Below are 22,787 nucleotides of genomic sequence, written 5' to 3' on the forward strand. Positions count from 1 at the left end.
GTTGGTCGCCAAAGGTTGCATATGGCAAGCCTTAGGCCGAGGCCGTGCTATGAGCGGCTTAAAATTAAAACATGAAATACTATTGAAATGGCCACACACTGAGCGGCATTTCTGAGCGGCTGAGCGGCATTTCTGTATGCCGCTCGTTGCGTGGCCTCGACCTAAGAGTGTGCTGCTTCCATTAAAAATATTGTCAAAAGCCCCATCTAGCTTTCGGAGACACGTGGGTCCCTATATCGTCCGACGAAATACTTAACAAATATATTTTTACATAAAAGTTGCACAGTACCACGAAACAAAAATCAATTTAAAAAAAAAACTAATAAATTTGTACAGAAATTGATTTGCTCAATCCGAATGCGAAGTCGAAACTCCTAATTTTCCTCGTTTTTTGGCACATCTATAGCAGGTTTTTCCACTTTAGGAACAATAAATGCAAAATGTATGGCAATTGACTAGATCCCTTTGCCGGATAAAAGATTTTATGCCAAAATTTAAGTTCGTAGATAAAATCGGTATTTCCACAAATTTCAGAGTAATTTCTATAAAATAAGTATATCGATATTATAGTATGGAAAGGGCGTTAATCACATCGTCGCTGAAAGACAGAAAAACCACACAGAAACCACAAATGCAAAATTCACTTTTTGATTGTTTACACGGTGTTACAAAATAAATAAAAAATGCACCAACTATTTAAGTAACCTAGTACAGGTCGTACAGCTGGCCGGGTAGTTCACGAACTAACCAATTTTAATTTTTGGCTTTGGAAAAAAGAATACTTATACTATTTAAAGTAATAATACATTTTGCGAACACGTCGTAAATAGTATGTGGAAAAATTTTGGCATATATCTAAAATTTCCACCAATTTTTATTATTTTTCACACTTCTACAACATTTTTTCCCCCAAAATCTCAGAACAAAATCAGGCATGTTCTGCATTCTACTTTGGAGTGAAAGTTGTTTAAAAATACTTCCATTTCACATTTTCGTATTCTACATTTTACCCTACACTTTTGAATTCCGTTCAAATCAAATTCAAATCTCTACTTTTCTAGGTAATCAAAACTGAAACGTTTTATTTTTGATTTTCACTTAATTTTCATTCTACAACTTTTCTGGAACATGCCTGTATAGTTTCTTTTAGTCATTACTTTTAAAATTTTTAACTCCGAGTAAAACTAGGTACCACTCATTAAAATCAATAACAAAAATTATGAAGTTATGACATCCTTTATAAAGAGACAAATTCAAATTTTGCTAGACGAACTATTGAAACCTCAAAGTGAATCCAATTCAACTGACTAAAACTTTCTGTGGAATTACATCGAAAAAATTTAAAAAAATATCAACCGAGCTGAAAATTGTTTAGTGCGGTAAGTCGTGTAAAAATGTATTTCTTAAGAATAAGTCGAGAATTTGAGGTAGTTCAAAATATTTTAAACGCCTAGGTGCTTTGATTGCGTTGAGTCCTGACACTAGAATTAAGGTTTATCCGAATATCTGCTCTAGAACATTTATTTTTCTAATCATTCCGCAGTTCGGTACATAACCACCTGGGAATTGTGGGATCGAAGAAAAGAGTTCCTTGTCTTTCTTTATCTCCCACTGTTGTTTACCATTTGGTAAACCAAACCATGTATCCAATTCATTAGGCCTATTTGCTAATTAATATAAATTTCCCGAGCAAATTCAAGATGATGTGAGAACAATAAATTGAAAAACCACCCACTGTACGACCTCATAGCCCCTAAGAAGCCATTGTACAGCAGCGGCTAGCAGCGGAGTATGCTTTGACGATGTTGTAGGTGGCACAGCAAAGTTGTTATGGCTTTCGCTGTCAACAGTGTTGGCAGAGCAGACGATGTAGCAGCGGCAAGTGAGAGCATTCACCAGCAAGTCGGGTATTTCGTTGGTGAGTTGTTGAATACACAACGTTAGTTCCTGCTGCTATATTATCTACAGCTGTTGCTTTTTGATGCAGTCGCAATTGCTGCTAAAGCCACTTCCACCTCCACCGCTAGTGCCAACAGCTCTGCAATATTGTATACATACAAATTAGGGTGGTCCTTAAAATCAAATGAAATATTTTTTTCAGTCTCACCCCAACAATCGGTAATACCACGGTCACAGATATCACATATAAATTTTGGTCACGATTGGAGTCGGTTAAGACATCTTCATATGATAATCTGAACTTTGCCACCTGTGCGGGCACGCCTTGACCGCCCCAATCGGTACTAAAGTTTATATGTGAGATCCTCGACTATGGTAGCATCGACCTAGGGGTTAGGAAATCTGATGTAAAAAATTGCTTCCTACATTTAAGCTCCACCCTAATATACATACAATTTAGCGTAGCGTACAATATAGTGTGGTTTAATGTAGGTTCTTACACTTCCAGTAGACACTACCCGATAGCGCGACGCATCCAACAGAGTTGCTTTTGGCCTCTGTTGGTCTGGTCGCTATTGTGTTGTTGTGCTGTTGTGCCTGCGTATCGAACAACAGGTCTTCCCGTTTTCGACTGTCAGAATGGCTATAAACATCATTACATTTTCACAGTCATTCAGACGCAGTCAGCTCACGCTCAGTTATCGCGTTACATTGGAGCTGTTCAGTTCATTTTGGCACAGCACTTCCCAGCGTCTTACGCGCACTCGTTCGTTGTGGCGAATATACATACACGTCTTAATCCCAAAAAGAACCAAATACAATATACCCACACGGTAAGGCGAAAGAGTGCAGACGAGACGCTTGGAGTCGCATTGAGTAGCGTTGAGTTGAACATTTCGAAACGATTCTGCTGTGGTTTACATACCGTCAAGCGAATAGTCGTTGTTTAGTCAGTGATCTTTGTCGGTTAGCGTTAGACGTATGCGCGGAAGCTCGAGCAGATTGAAAAATTTTACTCAGTACAATAAATAAAAACAAAGTCTTTGAACGAACTAAGATTTTCTAAACACCACCAGCGAGAACAGCAACAAGAAATACCATCTCTAAAACATTTTTGTATTTCCACGCAGGAATACAAATTTGATTTTTACTTTCGCCAGAAAATAACCGTGAAATATAAAAGTAAATAAGCTAAAAATAAGTTTTTGAAATTATATACAAAATTGTTATATAAAAAATCTACAAAACAAAAACAAAAAGGAACCAGCAAAAACATTTTTTTTGAGTGTTTGCTGTGTAAAAGCGTAAAAGAAGTGTGAGAGTGGCGATATTTTTGTTGGCTTTGCTTGTGTATATTCTTTCATCGTTTTCACGTGCCTGTGGTTTTATTACTCTATTTCTTTTTTGATATTATTTTACTTGAATATTTGCATAAAATAAAAAAAAAAATTAAGAAGTAAGGATAAACAGATAAATGCAAGCAAATTGTGCATAAGTAGGTGTACTGCGAAAACAAAATGCGAATTGAAAATTGTCTGATGTGAAAATTTATACTTACATACCTATATGTAGTATGTAGTATATGTACATATTTGTAGTATAATTTGAATGAATTTCCACGTAAACGAAGAACATTTAGACTACACAGAAACACACAATTGAGCCAATAATAGGTATATTTATCACAAAAAAAGAATATAAAAATTAAAAATCCAGAACCAGAAGATACGATTCAAAATTTTAACATCGAAAACTCTTTTTAAAAATGTATATTCGAAAATTTAGGAGGAAATTGAAGAAAATTTATAAAATAAAATTAAATTAAGTAATTTGAGGCAAAATAAAATTTAAATAATAGAATTGAATGAATAAAATTAAATAAAATCAGAAAGTTAAATGAAAATGATAATAAAATTTTGTACTCGAAAAGGCTAAACAATCTAGAATCCGAAGACTTGCAACTCAAAACTTGAGTCTCAAAAATTATTTAAAAAAAAAACCTAATATAAAATGAAATAGGACATTTGTAGAAGAAAGAATTTAAACTAAATTAAATCAAAGAGTAAAATTAAACTTGCATCTCAAACATTATTCAAAAAATTATTAGAGAAAAAAATATCAAATATGTAGGAGGAAATAATATAAATAAAACAAAAGAAAATAGGAAAAAATAAATAAATTAAAAAAATTCAACTAAATAATTCCAATCAAACAAATTTGATTAGAATAAAGAAGTATATACAAATATTGGAAATTACATAGAATTAAATTAAAGAAATTTAACCGAAATAAAATCAAATCAAAAGGCAAAATTAAACAGTGAGCAAAATATTGACTAAAATTTTTTTACAGATTAGCTTAAAATTAACATAAATTGCAAGTACGAAATTTAAAACCATGTTAAAAATACATTTTTGGGTTTTAATTTTATTGTATTAAATTAATACTATTGATTACAGCGTTGCCAACGCAAAAAAAAATCCATCTAAAACACGCTATAATGGAATGCCAAAACTCGGATTCCCAATTGAATTTATCTATACATTAATTTTTTTTTAACAAATTAAAACGTGTATTTGGAAAGAAAACAATTTGCATGAAAATATAAAAACAAGTAATTTTTAAAAAAGAAATATTAAATTGGACATATAACACACACACAATACACAATAAATCTGCATGAAGCAAGACTTAAAGGAGAAAAAAATTTTAATTAAAAAACTCGAATAAAAAAATAAGAATTTTATTAAACAAAATTTTTAAATTTTTTAGGCAAAAATACATTTATTATAAAACTGCATTAGAAATAAGCTTTGTGTTTGCGCGCGAGATTGTAGAAGTATGTTGAAAAAAAACAATAAGAAAAAAAGTTTGCCATTAGCGAAAACTCATAAGAATTAAAGGGTTTAATGCATAAAGTATAACTGTCCGCCACAAAAGTGATAGTGAACCTATAGCACACTTTTCTGCTACGAGTATCAGCACTTAGCAACATCTAAGGAAAAAGAGCTTGTAAAAACAGAATTTCTCGTCGAAAACAAAAATAACAAGTTCTTAATTTTTTTCTTTCACATTTTTATGTAGTTTTTTTCGGATTTTTTTTTTCACCTACACCACACCTTCTGTCAACGAATTCTGACATGTCCTTTTGCTATCCACAATAAATAAATAGGAAACAACAACAAAAACCGCCAATTCGATCGTTTTGAGGCTCGCGTGGTCGGTCAGTCATTTGTTAAGGACGAGTATTATAAGTAAACGCGTACAAAATGGCAACAAAGAAGAATGGTAATGCCGTAACGGAATTCCAATTTCCACAACGTAAGGAGAAGCAAACATGGTTGGAAATAGTCTACAACAAAAAGAATGGCACCTATTTTGGACGTACACCCAAAAGTTGGGGTGAGTATTCAAGCAAATAAGTATAGGAATATATATATGTATATACATATATTTGGATAAATAAATTTAGTAAATAACTAGTCAATATTGATATAAGTTGTAATGAAGCAAATCCTATGAAGAGAAATTGGAGAAAGAAAATAAAGGAAAGGCACAAGAATGTTACTCGAAAGTGATTAAGGCATAACTGAACATGAAGAAATTAGGGCAATTTTAAGTAAATCCAGTCCAAATTGTTTCCTACATCAGATACATCAATGACGTGGCAAGTTGTACTTATTTGAACCCCGCGACTTTTCTCAAACCCATATCAGAGGGGTTTTCCATTTACAAAAATAGGGTCCATAAAGTCATTACCAAGTTATACCCAGCTTTCTTGCATTAACACTAATTAAGTCATATGTACAATATATTAAATTATGAATTTAAATAAACTAACTAATCAGCTAATCTTTAAACTGGAATTATCAAGATAGCAGCCAGTAAAGCGTAAACAAACATAAGAAAGCAAATAAATTTGTTAGTACTTCAGTGAATGCAGTAAAATGCAAAAAAAAATACATACATACATATGTATGTACGTGCATACGAGGGTGGTTCTAAAAGAAAGTAAAAATTGATATTTTCAAAAATTTTAAATCTTCCACGGATGAAAAACAAAACGTTTTTGATTAATGAGTACACTTGAAAGAAAAAGAAAAATAAAGAAGAAAAAAAAAAATTTGATTAGGTATGCAGAAATCAGTAAAAAATGCATAAAGATATATATCTGACAATTGCACTGAGAGAAAAATCAACCAAACTTGAAAAGGAATCAACGTGATTTTTGGTTAATATTAACAATGCCATGGTTGGCATTTTCAACAATGATTTGGTAATATTAACCACAATTTTGTTTGCATTAACCAAACTTTTGATTGGCGATTTTTCGTTTGAATACGTTTATATTCTGCACTTCACGGATGCTTTTTCATAATTCGGAGATACAAAACAAAAATTTTTATTATCATTTTAACATGTTGCCTCTGGCGGGATTAGCAAATGACAGCAAGCATCTCTACACACTCAGCTACAGCCGCTTTATAAATGCGTCTTCAAGTGTTAAATTTGAATAAATTTTCTTCGTAGTTTGATTTGGTTCTACACGTCACAGAGGCTTTTTCGTAATTAAGAAAAATCAAAAACAGAAAAAAATCATCATTCGTACTGCTGGAATCCAACAAATAACAGCAAGCACCTCTGCTAGTTCAGCCATTGCCATACGTATGAATTTATTCTCAAATGTTCAACTTGAATCACATTTCTTACAATCGGCTTATTGACCATGAAAAAATCAAACCATAACTTGGTTGAGAAACGCGTTGGGCTTTTGGCTCAGTTTATGTCTTAACTGCAGCCTAACTAGAAAACATACTTCGAACAAAGTAAGAAGTCAAAGTTCAGAGCTTTTTTTGTGCAATTATTTGTTTATGCTTCACAACGATAAAAGAAAAATACTAGTTTCACAATTTTCCAAAATTCGAATCATTTTGGAAGTTATAGCTATTAATAATTTCGAAATTGTTTAAATTTTAATTGTTTTCTTGCGATTGATAATACCGATTCTGCTTATTTCTTAAAGAGATAAGTATGATGATGCTGTCTTCCCATTTTTATTTGTAATTTGGTCATAACATTTTTTTTTCATAAAAGTTATTAAAACTTTTCTAAATAATACTGACATCTCAATGGCTTTAAAATCGCGTTGCGGGCTAATATTGTTGTACGTTCTATTGACAATTAGGTATTTGCAGAAAAAAAATTTTGCCGGAATGCATCGAGACGAAAATTATTCACATTTCTCTTTACCAATGTATTTTGTATGGAATATTAAGATAATTGACTCTTCTGGCATTAGCTTGTATCCTCCTCTTCGGCTTTGCGCAATCTTGTATTTTATCATTGTTATCTAATTAAAAAACCTGAATATCCAGACGCCAGAGTGAACGGATATTCTGATAAAAAAAAATTAATGGATATTTAGATAAAAGAACCGAACGTATATTAACTGGCTTTTTTCCGTATACACGAGTCTAAAGTATTTTTGGAAAACCACTTCGATCTTTTTTTGCCGAACGTAGATGGGGGCCGCTTTTTCACATTTAATCGGATATCTGTTCTTATTTCACTAACGTACCACCCTAATGTCAGTAAAGTAAAACTTTTTTCAGTTTGCTTGAAGGGTGGTACGATCTAATGTTCATGCAGGCAGCATTTGTTACGTGTGAAATCAGCTAATAGATTAACAAATGAACTATTTAATGCAGCAAATAAAAATGCAAAATAATTTCTGTTATAACGAACATAGCAACAACTAAAAATTGTAAATTCTCTCAGCCCTCAAAACGTAGAACAACACATACATATATATACAATGTACAATAAAAAGGGAATAGGTTTAAAAACACAGAAATTAAAACGAAGGAAAATCTAAATGAATATGAAAATACAATTAAACTAAACAAATAAATAAATAGAAACTCAATACAAACGCTATCTCCTCTCCCCCTCATTACACACATAAATACCTATATACACATAAATTTGTATGTATGTATTCATGTATGTATGTACTAGTGTGGAGGAGAAAAATTAATGACAAGTTGAGCGAAAAATATCAAAAAGTGCTGATAAGAAAATTTTACGCGCACTAAGCGACAAAAAGGGCGAAAACTCGCATGTATACCGTGTATAGAAGGAATAATTGATGGATCGCTTCTAGAGTGAGTAAATGAGTAAATGAACACATGAACACAAAATTATGTGGTTGATAGTGCGGCATATGGATTGATGACTGTTGACAACGTGGTGCGGCGATTAGACGCATGAATGCTATCAGCAAAAACTAGAGAGCCACATGTCGAGTGATTACTGTCGATTTATAAAAATAAAAACAATAAGAGATTAAATTGAGTAGGAGCCAGGGAAACCAACTCGTGGGGAATTCCCCGATTTGCGGGGAATTTGAGTTTGCTTGGGAAATCGGGGAATGGACCGATTTTTGTGGGAAATTTCAGTTTATGTGCAGAATCGGGAGATTAACTGCTTTTTATGAGGAAATAGGTGTTAACTACTTTATTCTTTTTTGCTTCACTAATTTCATAATGAGGTAAAAAAAAAGTCGCGTAAGCAATTCAACTGCAAATAATGCAAATTACCGTTGATTTCATAGGTTTATAAAACGAATGAACACAAGTTTTTTCTTATGTAGAAGAAAACCGCAACACCTTCGGAAAAAAAATTTAAAACGAAAATTTTTGGCCACTTATTAGAATTGAGTTGGCTACAAAACTGCATACTCAAAATTTTTCTAGAAAATCGAATTAAAAAGCTATAAACTTTTACGAAAGTTTATTAATTTGTTATTAATATAACACAAAGTTTGAAACTGGGATACATACGGTTTTTGTTAAAGAATTAACTATATTTAAAAAAACTATTAACTCAAAATTAAAAACAAAAAAATAATAATAATAATTGTGAAAAGTTTGCCAAAATTTGGCGCGACTAAAATTTTGTACCATTTTATTTGTGTAAATATTATTTTTTTGTTTTAATTTTTATTTTATTACTTTGTTTTTATTTTTATTCATTTATTTATTTCATTTTTTTTTTTGTTAACTAACTTTATAAAAGCTTGGTTGGTCTATAAATACATACATAGCTGAATTACATAAAAAATATAAATGTACAGACAGACCAGCAATATGTCAAAATACACAAAAATTTCATTTGTAAATAAGCAGATATCCATGGGTGAGGAATTTTACGAAATTTCCGGCAAAATCGGGGAATTTCGTTGTCGAAATCGGCGAATTCTCAAAAATGAGTTGGCTACCCTGGTAGGAGCCTACACGGAAAAGAGCCGCATTAATTGTAAGAAACATAATACTTGCGCGTATACACACATTTCATACATAAAAAATATACATACATACATATGAACATATAAATGAATAAAAGCGGGTGTGTAACTCTCGCGCGCGCGCTTTTCGAATTGACTATGAATCACTAGGTGAGACAAGTTGTCAGGTTAGCATGGGCTAGCCGGGGCATTTATGTTCTATCACTATAGGCATGATGAAAAAAAAACAAATGTAGAAAAAGGAATAAGGAGACATGAAAACTCCGGTGGTGATATGAAAGTCTTAAATCCACTTGACCAGTCATTTATGGGGCGTAGAAAATATAAGAAAAAAATTAGCAAAGCATTTCATAAACCTTGTCATACAAGTCCATTCGAAGTGCCAACACGCAAGGCGGGCATGTACCTGAAAACTGTGCGACTGACTGGCCATGGACAGAAAGTCACAAGGCGTTGTCATTAGACAAGATAGCCGCAGAAAATGTGCATTCATACATATATATATATATATATATATGAATGACCTAGTCAAAGCTTTCATGTTGAAAAATTGATTTGTTTGCTTGGGTGAAAGACTACTCTCAACGATTTTTGGGTAGCTTAAAGTTTGTGCTTTGAAAGCAGCAGGTTGTAGTTGAATCTGAGCTGAGATACAAGTCATATTAACTTCTCATTCCGTGCCCAAGATATCAGAATCGCTGTGCTACAAACTATCTTACCTGGTTGAACATTCTTAACTTTGTATTAATGCATGCAATGTTTTATCTTATCTCAGATCTGGCGTGCCTATTTACTTTGTCTATGATAAGCTGTCATGAAGTTAAGACAACGTAAATAGGTACGTCTGAGTCGCACGGTATTTAACAGGGCAATTCTGGAAACTGCCTTTCAACTCATCACAGTCTTACGAAAGAGGATAATATTTCTAGAAATTAAATAATATAAAAGCTAAAAATTTAAAGAAAAAAAATTAAAAAATAAATACAAAAAAAACAAAATTAATAAAATATTGTATGTGTTTTATATTTGGAGCTTTTCGGCCATCGAGTTTAAAGCAAAAACGCTGGTTTTTCTTTTCTGCCTCCTCAACGAAAACCTCCAAATATACAACACATAAACAATTAAATAAAATTAAAACATTGAATAAAAGAAGTTCCTAAATATTAAACGAAATCCTTAAAAAAAATCCAGTAAATATAAAAAAATTAAATTAAAAAAAAAACTAAATAAAAAAATAAAAATAATAAAACTTAAGACCTAAAAGAAAACTTTATTAAAAAAATAAATAAAATTAAAAAAGTTTTTAAATCTTAAGTGAAATTAGAAAAAAATTTTCTTGTTGAAACAATAACACTTAAAATTAAAAGAATGGTAAACTAAAAAAAAACTACTTATAAAAAAGAAAAAATATACAAATTGTGTTTCTAAAAGTTAAAGGTAATTAAAAATATATATATACAATATCTGTGAGTCATTCCATACTGTCGTCAGGTATGTAACTTGAGAATGGAAATCGCTGCATCTTTTAGGCGCATCAATATTACATAGTCACATCCCAAGCTAATAAAAGCGAGGTAAAAAAGAAGACACCTATTTTTTTATTCCATCATATTAATATCTAAAATTTAAAAGTAAATTTATTTTAAAAAGAAAAAGTTGAATTAAAAAAAAAACTAATGAAAGAAATTAAACTATGTGCCAATAAGCAAAAACAAGCAAGAAAGAAATTAAAGTAAAAAAAAAAATACTATTCCGCTGCCCGAGGATTCGAACCTCGAATCTCTCGAATGGCACACCAGCGCTTTGCTCACTTGGTCATTGCGACTGTTGGAACTGCGCAAGCAAAACCATATATATATGAAGGTACAGTGACGCAAACAAGTGATCACGTGTTGATTTTTTTCTAATATTCACAATGTTATTCGCCAAACAGCTGGGGCAATAGGGAACCTGTTTTATATCGTATGGGACGGGCTCTTATTGGACAGTGTCGGTGAGGACTTCTTCGTGAGTAAACGTTCTTTTTACCACCTACTGTCGACTACCGACAAATAAAGCTAAAAGCCCATCTGTCCATAAGCAGTCCGCAGGTTGTCTTAGCAACTGCTATGCTCTCCTTGCCAGGATAGATGACCTCGAGGGTGTCCTACATTTGCTAATTTGATGCACTATAAAAGCGTACACTTCCACTCTAAATTCGCATTGCTTGGTGAAAATAGGATACGCTCCAAGCGCTTCAATCGAATAATTGGGAGTGACCCCACCGAAGCTTCCCCTCTCTTTCTGCCGTGATCCAGGGCTCTACCCGACTTGGTCAGCACATTTCCCATATGGATTCTTCACGTAGCGCGTACCTAGAATAATCGACTACACCCCATTGAATTCCAGCTTGAATAGATAAGCAAAATATGTAAGTAGGTCTAGCGAGAACGAAAACAATACAAAGTATCTGCTGGCAACACACAAATAGTCGTCGCGTATTAGTAGACATGTCATTGTTGGAAGTTACAATTTTGAAGAAGTAAGCGATAAGAATGGAATTTATCTACCTGCATCCAGCATTAACCCCTAAAATAATACAAGCCTAGACATCAATCGAAGAAAAACTTTTGCCACCATTTTATGCGTTAGGTAAGCAGTTTTTTCACCTCCATTTGAAACAGAGTGGACATTTTGTTTTTTTTTTTTTGTTTTTTTCTCTAAGGTCTACTCTCTTCTTTCCGCCTTCCTTTCGGTTTCCTTCTGATCTACGACCGGTCCCACATCTCTAGCTGTTTCCTTTTTACATCTTTCCAATTTAATACCAGTTGGATTCCCGAACAAAAGATTTTCTTTCTCGATATCCCAGGAGAACTTACTGTGAGCCGTACTGCATAAGTATTGAATAAATGGTTCTTTGCAGAAATATACACACATACATACATACATAAGTATGTACGAGCCTACATACATATTATTGGCAATTAAATCCTCAAAAGACCGACATTGATTACTTTCTTATTCCTTTGCTTTGAGGCTTCTCCCTCGTCGTTGTTTAGGCTATGTGGGAAAGCCTCTTTCTCCACTCTAATTCCATCGGAAACTTTAATATAAAAAGTAAAAAAATTTACATTTTTTATTCATCCTACCATTTGTATATACATACGTGTGAAGGTTTGTAAGTTAGCTACTGATTGTGGAGGTATGTTTGTTGCTCTTTCCCGTTAGAGCAGCCTAACAGACCACATTGAAATTTGGCACGCAGATAGGTTATAACCTGAATTAACATTTCGGATATTCTTTAAGAGAGTTGGCACGCTTTTTAAAAGTTGAAATCAATCAATTAACAAGTCACATAAAATATTACAAACAAAAGGGGCTCTAAAACGATTTAATTAGATAATATTTTTAATGGAGTTGCCACCCGTTAAAATATTAAAATCGATAAGAAAATTAATGAGTTAAAGAAAATGTAACAACAATTTGGGTGTCAAACGAAAATGGTGTAAAAACGGTTTATTTCGAAGATATCCTTTAACAGGGTTGCCACCAGTTGTAAAAAAATTAAATCAATCAAATTAACAAGTTAAAGGAAATATTTTAATATGGCCATCGCACAAGACAGGGTTAAGAAAGTTTTATTTCAAAAATATTTTTAACCTGTTTAGAAAGTCAAAGTCAATTTCAAAAAAAGTTAACCCAAATATTTTAAAATGGGTATCAAATCGGAGAGGGTTTTCGAAAGCTGTAATAAATAAACTGTTTTTGACAAGGGTTGCCACCAAGTTAACAATTTATAATCAAGTTAAAAGAAATCCTACTAATGTTATAAATGTGAAGATTTTTGAGTAAGTGTGTGAGTATGTTTATTATACTTTCTTTGAATAAAATTAACCATAGAGATAGCTTATAACTTGAATTAAAAAATGGCATAAATTTTTTTAATAAAAAGCTAAATTCTATTTTAAATTTCAAGTTTCCAAAACTTCTATACTATGGATGCCAAACGAACTATAATTAAAAAAGTTTTAGTACGAAAAAAAATCTGAGGGAATTGCCACCTATTTAAAAATTTCAAATTTCATTAATAACTTAACTGAATTGTATCAATATGGGTGGCAAACGAATTGCATTTAAGAAAGCGTTATTTTAAAAATGTTTTGAAAACTGTTGCCAATTGTTTAAAAGCCAAATCCCATTTTTGCATAAGTTAAATAAAGTATTACAATATGGATGTTAATCGACAGAGGCATGAGAAAGCTTTGCTTGAGTAATATTTTTAAGAGGGTTGCCAACTGCTTAAAAGTAAATATAAATTATATCAATAAATTAAATTAAACGAAAATGTTTTTAAAAGGGGGTTGCCACCTAAATGAAAAGTTAAATAAATTTAATTAGTTACTTTAATGAAATATTACAATATGGATGTCAAACAAAACATGTTAAAAAAATCTTTATTTCGAAAATAGTTTGAAGGGCCCTGCCACCTGTTTAAAGGTTAAATTTGATTTAATGAAATATTACAAAATGGATTTCAAACGAAACATGTTTAAGTAAGCTTTATTAAGAAACAGTGTCGAAGAAGATGTACATACGCTTTTACTCAGACTCGTTAAAAAAAAATTTGCATAGTGTAAATACGAAATGTAAATTATTTTTTATACTGAAAAGCTATTTAGGCTTACCATATTTTTCCCGAATACATATGTGAAAGGAAAGGTGTACCTCACAGGTGGTCCCTCCCATTTTAATTTGGTTTAAATCCGACCATCTGATCATGAAGAAATTAACGATAATCTTAAATTTGTATTTGAGAATTGAAGTCGGTTTGGTTTTTTTGCTTAAAAATTACTTGTCAACTACACAAGTTCGTATTCCTTTTTTGCTACCTTTTGACACATTTTCATTCCTCGGTCAATATGAAAATATTACAGTTATTTTAATAATCAACCACTTCCTCATTCGCACGCATTCACAAGTGTTTGTTTGGAAATTGTTTCATATGTACATATGTATGCATGTCTTTTCGAATGCGGTTACAAAATTAGGGCAGTGTCCTCAAATAGTTTACCTAATTTATAGTCAAACACGAAAGCAGGTGGTCAGCAAGTTGAAATGTGTGTACATACATACATACATATGTACAAATGAAGGCATCTACGCACGTATGGCAAACAGGCTAGTGTTGGTCAGTGGGTGGGTGGCGGCGCACCCAAAATAAATCTTGGCAAAAAGAAATTGCTGTTTACATTCTAGCTGGAGCACAACAGGAATGTAAAGTTTGCAGCGACTGTTGCAGTCTCTGTTAGAATACTGTAATTGCTGCTGCTGCTGGTTAAAGAATACAGCTGTAGACATGCGCCGAAAGGTTAACAACCCTTTGCAACGCGTTGACGGGACTGTACGGCGTTTGCACATCCTTATTGACTGCAAAATGCACAACACACAAACACATGCACATTAGACAGCATCACTCCCCATACAAAAAAAGTCGGTACTGTTTTTCTATTGGAATTATAACATCTATTATATTTTAAGACCTTCACCAAAATATTTCGGAAAAATATTGAGATTAAAGCGAGCTGGACCGATTTGAAAATGTGTTTTGAACAAATCTCCTCAAATGACAAAACGGTTTATGCTTAAAAAATTTACATACAAAAATTAAGAAAAAAAATTTAAAAAAAAATTTGAATGGAATCGTATAAATGAGATTTTTGATGCTGTTTTTTTTTACTTTTTTCAATGATTGGTGTAAGAAAAACTTGAATAACTGTACCTAAACTCTACCGATTTAGACTTTTGAGGTGCCATTGGAGGTAATTTCTCACCCTTTTTATTTCTTTGCCAATAAACTCATTTAAAAGATGAACGAGAAAGGTAGGATGAAAGAACATCATTCAAAGTTGAATTAAGATGTGTTGGTATTTAAAAAAAAAAATTGCCAAACGAATGACTTTTTTTGCACATAAATAAAAATAGTGGGAAAATACCTTTCTACCGAGATCCCATAAGTCTAAATCAGAATAGTTCTGGCCCAGTTATTTAAGTGTTTCGTAAATCAAACTTTGAAAAAAGTAAAAAACAGCATCAAAAATCTCGTTATTATGATACCGTTGAAAAGATTGTAAAATATTTTTATACAGATTTTTTAAGCGTAATCTGGTTTGTCTTCTGAGGGGACTTGTTTGAAAAAGTTCTTTAAGAAACTATTTTTATTCATAAAAAGCTCAATTTTTGGAGATATTTTCAAATCAGTCCAGCTCGCTTAGATCTTAATAAGTTTGTGGAAATATTTTGGTGGAAGTCATAAAATATAATAAATTTTGTAATCCCGGCGGAAAAACCGCAACTTTTTTTGGTGATGCAGTCTAATGCACATACATATAAACTCAAACAGGCGCCAAGTCTGTGTGCTTTGCTTTTCACATGCATGCGAGAGTGTATGTGTTTGTGAGAGCACTCTCTATGTATGTATGTATATAGGATATATAGTCCAATTGCAACACGCAAAAAAAAATCCAACATTTTTACTATTTATGCCGCGCCATTAGTATATATTCGTAGTGTAATAGTGCTGCCAAGTTGCAGAAATAAATACAAAAGTGTTGTAGTTGGAATGCAATAGCGGGGGACTAAGCGCAGGATATCATTTTTGCAATAATTTGCGAATGTATTGTTCACAGTGAAAAATGAATGCTGCTTACATATTTATGTATTTACATAGCGGGAATATTATGGAAGTAGTGAAAGTGTAACGACGCAATCGCCCAACTACCCGCCCCATTAGCGTCTAAGCCAGCTGAAGCAACCGCATTTTGCCGTCAATTACAAATAAATATCCATGTAAATGCATTAACCGTGAGTTGAGCAAACAAATCTGGAATTTATACATATGTACATAATTCAGTCGTTGGGGGTGCATGAAACTGCTGGGAAGAAATTATCACTGATTAGTGGTCATTAGTGCGAAGACATGTGGGACAGTCGCGCGCTATGTTCTATTATAGTGACTTTGATTTGTTTATGTAGATTTACATAAAAAAAATATGGGATGTACATGAGTACAAATGTACAGTAAGTTTGTATAGTGCAAGCGCACAAAATAAATTTAAATTGCTTTCGTGATTAAAGTTATCGGTGGCAGCATGATTCGGCGGCAATTAACTAACTGACTCATTGCTCATATTTATTTATGGGATCGATAGCGTTATCTACTTTTTTATTGGTATGATATTTTTATCGACTACTTTATCGTTATCGATACATTTAACGAACAATAAATTTAAAGTCGATGTCGTTATCAGGACAGATATTATTATCGATATTTATCGATTACAATAATGTTATATTTATCGATGACGACTTCGATATATTTATCGATATATTTCCCTTGAAATCATAATCGATTGTTATTTATTGGTATGCACATACATATTTAACAGTATCGCTACATTTATCCATTTCAGTATTGGTAATTATACATACATATGCGGCGTTCCATACCAAAATAGACGGGGTTCACACTTCATGGTTTGATTTGTATCGAATTCTTAGGGTTGATAGACAAACATAAATAATAAATGAATATGAAATTTGAGCTTGATTAATACATTTTTAAAAACTTTACAGCACAAAAACAAAAACAAAACGATTTAATAGTTTTCCAAATATCTCGAGAACTAGGCGAGGAAAAAATTTGAAAAAAATCGCACATACACACATCAAAATTCTCTATGAAAGCAAATAATTTTAAAATTTATTTTTCTTGAAAAATTTTTCACATACAAATTTTTTGATAAAAAAAAAATAGTTTTTGAAAATATGCCTTCACAAAAAAAAAAAAATTAAAAAAAAATCACAATGGTAGCTCTGAGTATTGCGCCATAATTAAGTATAGCATTACGAAGTACACTCGACAATAATTTGAGTTATGAATTTTTTTACACCAAAGTTGAGTAAAATGAGTACATTACAACTTTACAAATTTTTAAAATTTTTTTTAGAATTGTTTTTTTGCGTATGCCGTTTTGTAGCCCATAAAATTTTAGTATAATAAAGTGGAAGTTTTAAGCTACGGCAAAATTGCGTTGATTCCAATAACATAAAAAATTGTTTATTTAACAAGTTTTTTAATATTAACTACCTTCCAAACACCCCCCAAAAATGAAATGGTAGGTGGAGGTCATTAAGGGTTTAATGGCAACAAAAGGGCTGATAAAGCTCAGCCGAGCTCTTAACTGTTCTAATCTATCCATCTAAAGGAGCAACAACAGAGCTTCAGAGCAGGTGAATCAATTCTCTTCGTTGACGTCCCATGACGTATGGAAAATGCTCTCTCAGCGATCTTATAATATCAGCAGGGAGTGTCTAAAGACTCGTAAATCACTTTGGTATTTTTGTTATAGCTCTCTATCGGTATGTATTTATATTCTAAACTCCCTGCCACAACAGTAAATCTTCAATGGCTCGATTAAACCCCAAAATGAAAATTTGCATAGGGCATTGATGTATGTATGTATGTACATATGTATGTGGCTTATGTACATATATCGAAAGTAATTAACGCACATTAATAACGCCTTTACGGATATCATTGTCCACGCCGGGGCTGAATGTTCGTTCGTAACCGCAAAATACAAAAAAAAAAGACACGCAACCAAAAGCTTTAGCCTTCAAGAAAACTATTGTAAAACAGTCACTGTTTTGTCGGTATGTATGTGAGTAGTATATAAATGTATATAGGTAGATATTTAGTCATGGCACCAAAGGGTTAAGTGCATGCTGAGGCCGCGTGAACACAGTACTACATAGCAACCCCATTCATGATTTTCGTTTACCATTTTACTTGCGCTGAGCGTGTCAAGGATATTTTGGCGTGTTATGCCTTGCTTTTGGCTGCTGTTGCATGGATGGTGCACGCGTCCGGCGAGTGTTCGTAACGGTGCAATGTACGCGAATGAAAACATATAGTAGATATTTATTATTTTGCAGCATCGCATAACATACACATACATATGTATGTATGTACATGTGCAAAAATATGCATGTATGTACATATGTGTGCACATATATATGTATATACGCTCCAATTATCCCATTTAAAGTCCTTTGAACTCGATATAAAACAAGGAATAGGAAAACGATGTGAAGGATTAACGGTGTCATTTGTGGGCAGCCGAGTGGCGCGATAGTAAATTAGGCGACAGTAGATGGCTGTAGATTCCTTTTTTTTTAGATAAAAGTGCAGAATGATGGAAAACATAAACTGAAATCGGCTGGAATGGACTAACTGGCAGTATAAAAAAAAAACACGGTTATCAAAATCAGCTTTGGTTAGACGCTATTCAAATAATGAGATATATGTACGTATTTATATATGTATGCATTCAAGGAGAGAGTTAAGTGTTTCTTCTCGAACCAAATACGAGTTATTTGCTCTTGAAAAAGGAAGAAAAAACTTTTGACTACTTATGTGCATACTTATGTATGTATATATTGGCCTGTTTTTTGTCTAAACGCCAATTTGTGGAGCACAGTCAATCACATGCATACATACATACATATGTACAAGCACTTGTGTAAAAAAAAAATAAAATACATTTGCAATGTATGTACATACATATTTACATATAGCACTAAACATACATTTGTAATACCTACGTTGCCAAAAATGTGCGTTGAATTTAGCAAAAATCTTGGAAATATGCCGATTTTGGCCGACGCCGCTTATGACGTTCGGAAAAACGGAAATTAAAATTTTCAGAGTATCATAAATTCGACAGAAAAATATAAATTTACCCTAACAATTGAAATGATCGAAATCATATATGTAAGCCTTCGTGTGCGTGTATTAAGAATATGAATTTTAAAATAGAATCTAGAACTGTGTATACGCGGAAATATTCAACGAAAACAGTTTTTGTAATATTATTTGTTTGTAAAAAGTGCTAAGAATACAGTAGAGCCAGCATCAAGCTCCCAAACAAGAACTACCGCTGCGTTTTAGTTCGCTGGATGATTATTTGATAATTTAAAAGAGCACACACACCAAGAAAAAGTGTATTCGATTAATTTCAGAAAAAATGATTCATATGATAAAAAAAAAATCTTTCATTTGAGACGGAAGCAAAAAAAAAAAATGTGGAGGGTGTGTCGTTTCATGTCTGGAGCTGAGCTAAATTTGTACTCTATCTAAACTACTCTAACTAAATCAGAAAGCCTGAAACCGGGTGAATATGTACGGGTCAATCCATGTCAAATCGGCCAATGGTTGGAATCGACCATTTTTGATTTAGATGAATTTTCAAAATTCTAAATTTCACAATTTCCGGAATTTCGCAAATTTATTTTTTGAATATCTGAAAAACTATTATGGTTACAAAAATTCTGGTTCTGGCCTTATTTCAAAGGTGATACCTGCAAAGAAAACGTACATAAAAAATGAAAAATTTACAAAATTCTGAAGCTAAAAATCATAAAAGCAAAAACTTATAAAAAAAGGTTGGCTCATTTTCAGTAGTACAATACCTTGAACTAATCCTGAAATTTTCACGAAGTTGCATTTTAAGATATATATTTTTTTAAATTTGAAAAAAAAATTGTTCAAACTTCAAAAAAGTTATGTTAAACGATTTTTATTTTATTTTTAAGTTTTTTTGTTTCAAAGCTCAAAAATGTATGTGTCAAAAACAACTTCATGAAAATTTCAAGAGCTTTTAAGAGCAGTTATCAGTATTGTACAAAAAAAATTGCCAAAAATGTATAAAAGTTTTTGCTTTGACGGCTTTTTTAAATTCAAATTTATGATTTTCTTTTATATATTTTTATATATTTTTTCAAAGCACCAAACATCACTTTTAAAACGAGGCAAGAATCATTTTTGTTATTACAACAGTTTTTGAGATACAAAAAAATGGCAAAATTCGGAAAATTGCGTAATTTTCTTTCCTTTGATAATAACTTGTTATATGTATGTAGGTATGTATATAAAATAAAAGAAAAACATAGCTATGTAGATATGTAAAAATTGTTTAAAAATTCGCACTTAATATTGCCTAAATTGTTTACTTTTATAATCGTTCGAAATTAATCTACTTAAGTCTAGTGAACCTAAACAGAAAACATATGTACATGCATATGTGTTAGGGTGGTCCTTAAAAATATCAGCATCTACATTTTGTTTGGGGCACATATTTGGTTTTTCTACATTCAAAATAAGGACACATTTTTTTAAATTTTTGATACTCTTTTAGAGGTCGCTACCAGGGTTTGAAAAAATATGTTTTTTTTTTAATTGCAAAAATTCGACAAAACTTGTACTTTAATCAGATAAATTTGGCATATTACTGAAACTCATTCATATAAATTCATAAACACGCTGAGTTATAGCCAGGGACGGTAATCGTTATGAGTAAAATAATTTAAATCAGCATTTAATCATTATTTTGTGATTTTTGTTTTTTCGCCCAACGAAAATAATTATTAGTTCATTTTAATTTTTTCGATCACAAATAATGAATATTTTATGACTTTTATTTTATTTTTTGCTCAGAGATAATAATTATTATTGAGTTTTAATTTTCCACTTAAAAATATTGATTATCTAAAAAATTTAAAACGGCCAAACAGACGCAACCAACTAAATTTCGAAACTTACTCTCTTGAAAATTTCGAGACTTATTGCTTTTATTAGGATGTAACTATCTCTGAAAAGTATACATCGGATATCACATTGGAATAGCTTTTGGGTTTTTCTAATAATCATTATACTTAAGTGAAAAAATTAAACTTAATTATAATTGTTATCTTTGAGCGAAAAAATAAAACTGAAATATTAATTATTATTTTTAATCTTTATTGGTTAAACTCAAAAAGTAAAAATCATTGTAAACGAAAGTAGGACGGACGAACACAAATACGTGAGTATAGTTAAAACTGTTTTACGACGATTACAACTTGTTGATTTTTTTTAGATAAAATTTAAGAATAATTATTTTCCGTCGCTGATTATAGCTAGCCAAAGTCAAAATTTTGTCGAGTTTGGCGATTTTAAAAAAATTCAACTTTTTCAATCACTGGTAGCGACATGATTTTTGTTTTTATCTTAAAATTTTCGTAGATGTCTTTATTTTGTTTGTAAAACAAAATGAAGGGGTGCATATGATGTTGATATTTTAAGGACCACCCTAACACATATGTATGCATAAAATTAGATATTTATCTATAGGTGCATAAACGTCAATTATGATTAAATCGTTCTAAATAAATAACCAATTTGCCTTCACAACTAAGCTATATAACTTATACTAACATGCATACGAGTATCTCCACTATTTGCATTGACATTTAGTATGTAGTATGATAGTATGTACTATTAAGTATTTTGTGGCACTGCAAAGCTTTTGCGCTTATTAACGCCTATCGTTTGCCGATCGATTAATGATCAAATTGCCGCGATCAAATTGAGATTGCGCATTCGCTTACTCTTTCACCGGAACACACGCTGTGCGATTTGTTACACCTTCCATTGATTTCACACAAAATTGCTAGAATTAAAAATATCAATGTGCGTATACATATACATACATATATATAGTGCGATCTTTTTTAGTTGCGGTTGAATAATTCAAATAAAGTCAATATAACCACATATGAGTGCAAGTAGGCATTCGTACAAATATTTGCGCATACATATAAAAATAGCGCATATCAACATACATACAATGTACATATGTATGTATGACCACTACTAAATGTACTTATGTATTTGTAAGTGTGGGCGATAAAAAGCACCTGGAGTGAAAACAAAGCATTTGCTAAATGCGCGTTTAGCTTAGGAAGGTCGTCGCAATGCTCTCTCCCTGTTGAACAATTCGATTCGATTCAATTATGTCAGCGCATTAAAGTAACTGAAATGAATTTAAATAGTGTAGAGCACGCATGCAGTTCACAAAGAAAATGGGGGGAAATGAAGGTTGACAAGTCAAATGCTATTGATTTTATTATGAAATTTCGCTTTAATCATTAGCTGCTAGTTAGTTTATAAGCAGAAAATCAATCAAGAGGGTGGCAGGTGGGGAATAAAAAATAAAATAAAGAGTCCACATCTGTGATCGAAAAGATGTTTTTGCTTTTATATTTGTTCGATCAAATTTAATCGTTATTTTGTGATATTTATTTTTTCGATCAAAAATAGTCGTTATTTTGGATTTTTATTTTTAAAAATCAAAAAAAGCGATCGAAAATTTATCGAAAAAATTAAAAGCCGAAAATAACGAAAAATTTAAAATCATTAAATAGCGGTTAAATTTGATCGAAAAAATAGAAATCTAATTTTAACGGTTAAATTATGATTTCTATCATAAAGATGATAACCGCTAAGGTGCCTGGTCAAAAACAAGTTCAAGATCGTTAAAAAAAAAAAAAAAAAAAAAAAAAATTTAATATTGTAGATATTGTAGATCAGGAATGTAAAATAATCAATATTTTTTAAATTTTAACCAAAAAAAATCAACAATTTGCAATCGTCGTAAAATGATTTTAACTATACTCACGTAGTTGTGTTCGTACGTCCTACTGGAATTTATAATGATTTTTATTT

General features: G+C 31.8%; 2 protein-coding genes across 7 annotated transcripts in view; one reads left to right on the forward strand and one right to left on the reverse strand.

The window, feature by feature from the left end:
- LOC108364486 (uncharacterized protein KIAA0513) overlaps positions 1-22,787 on the reverse strand; it is a 187,505-nt gene that overhangs the window by 68,020 nt on the left and 96,698 nt on the right. The window lies entirely within an intron of this gene.
- Positions 2,448-22,787, forward strand: part of nrv1 (nervana 1) — a 59,836-nt gene continuing 39,496 nt past the window's right edge. Inside the window, exons 1-2 of one of the 3 annotated variants that reach the window (XM_017618331.1) lie at positions 2,448-2,732; positions 5,072-5,301. In XM_017618331.1, the coding sequence (XP_017473820.1) occupies positions 5,169-5,301 (133 nt within the window). In that variant the 5' untranslated portion in view covers positions 2,448-2,732; positions 5,072-5,168. Of the gene's footprint in view, positions 3,082-4,671; positions 5,032-5,063; positions 5,302-22,787 lie in introns of those variants that run through there. The other 2 variants (XM_017618316.1, XM_017618324.1) reach the window with 2 other exon arrangements.

Source organism: Rhagoletis zephyria, unplaced genomic scaffold, assembly GCF_001687245.7.
Source record: "Rhagoletis zephyria isolate East Lansing unplaced genomic scaffold, Rhagoletis_zephyria_1.1 Rzeph_scaffold_00033, whole genome shotgun sequence".
NCBI lineage: Eukaryota > Metazoa > Arthropoda > Insecta > Diptera > Tephritidae > Rhagoletis > Rhagoletis zephyria.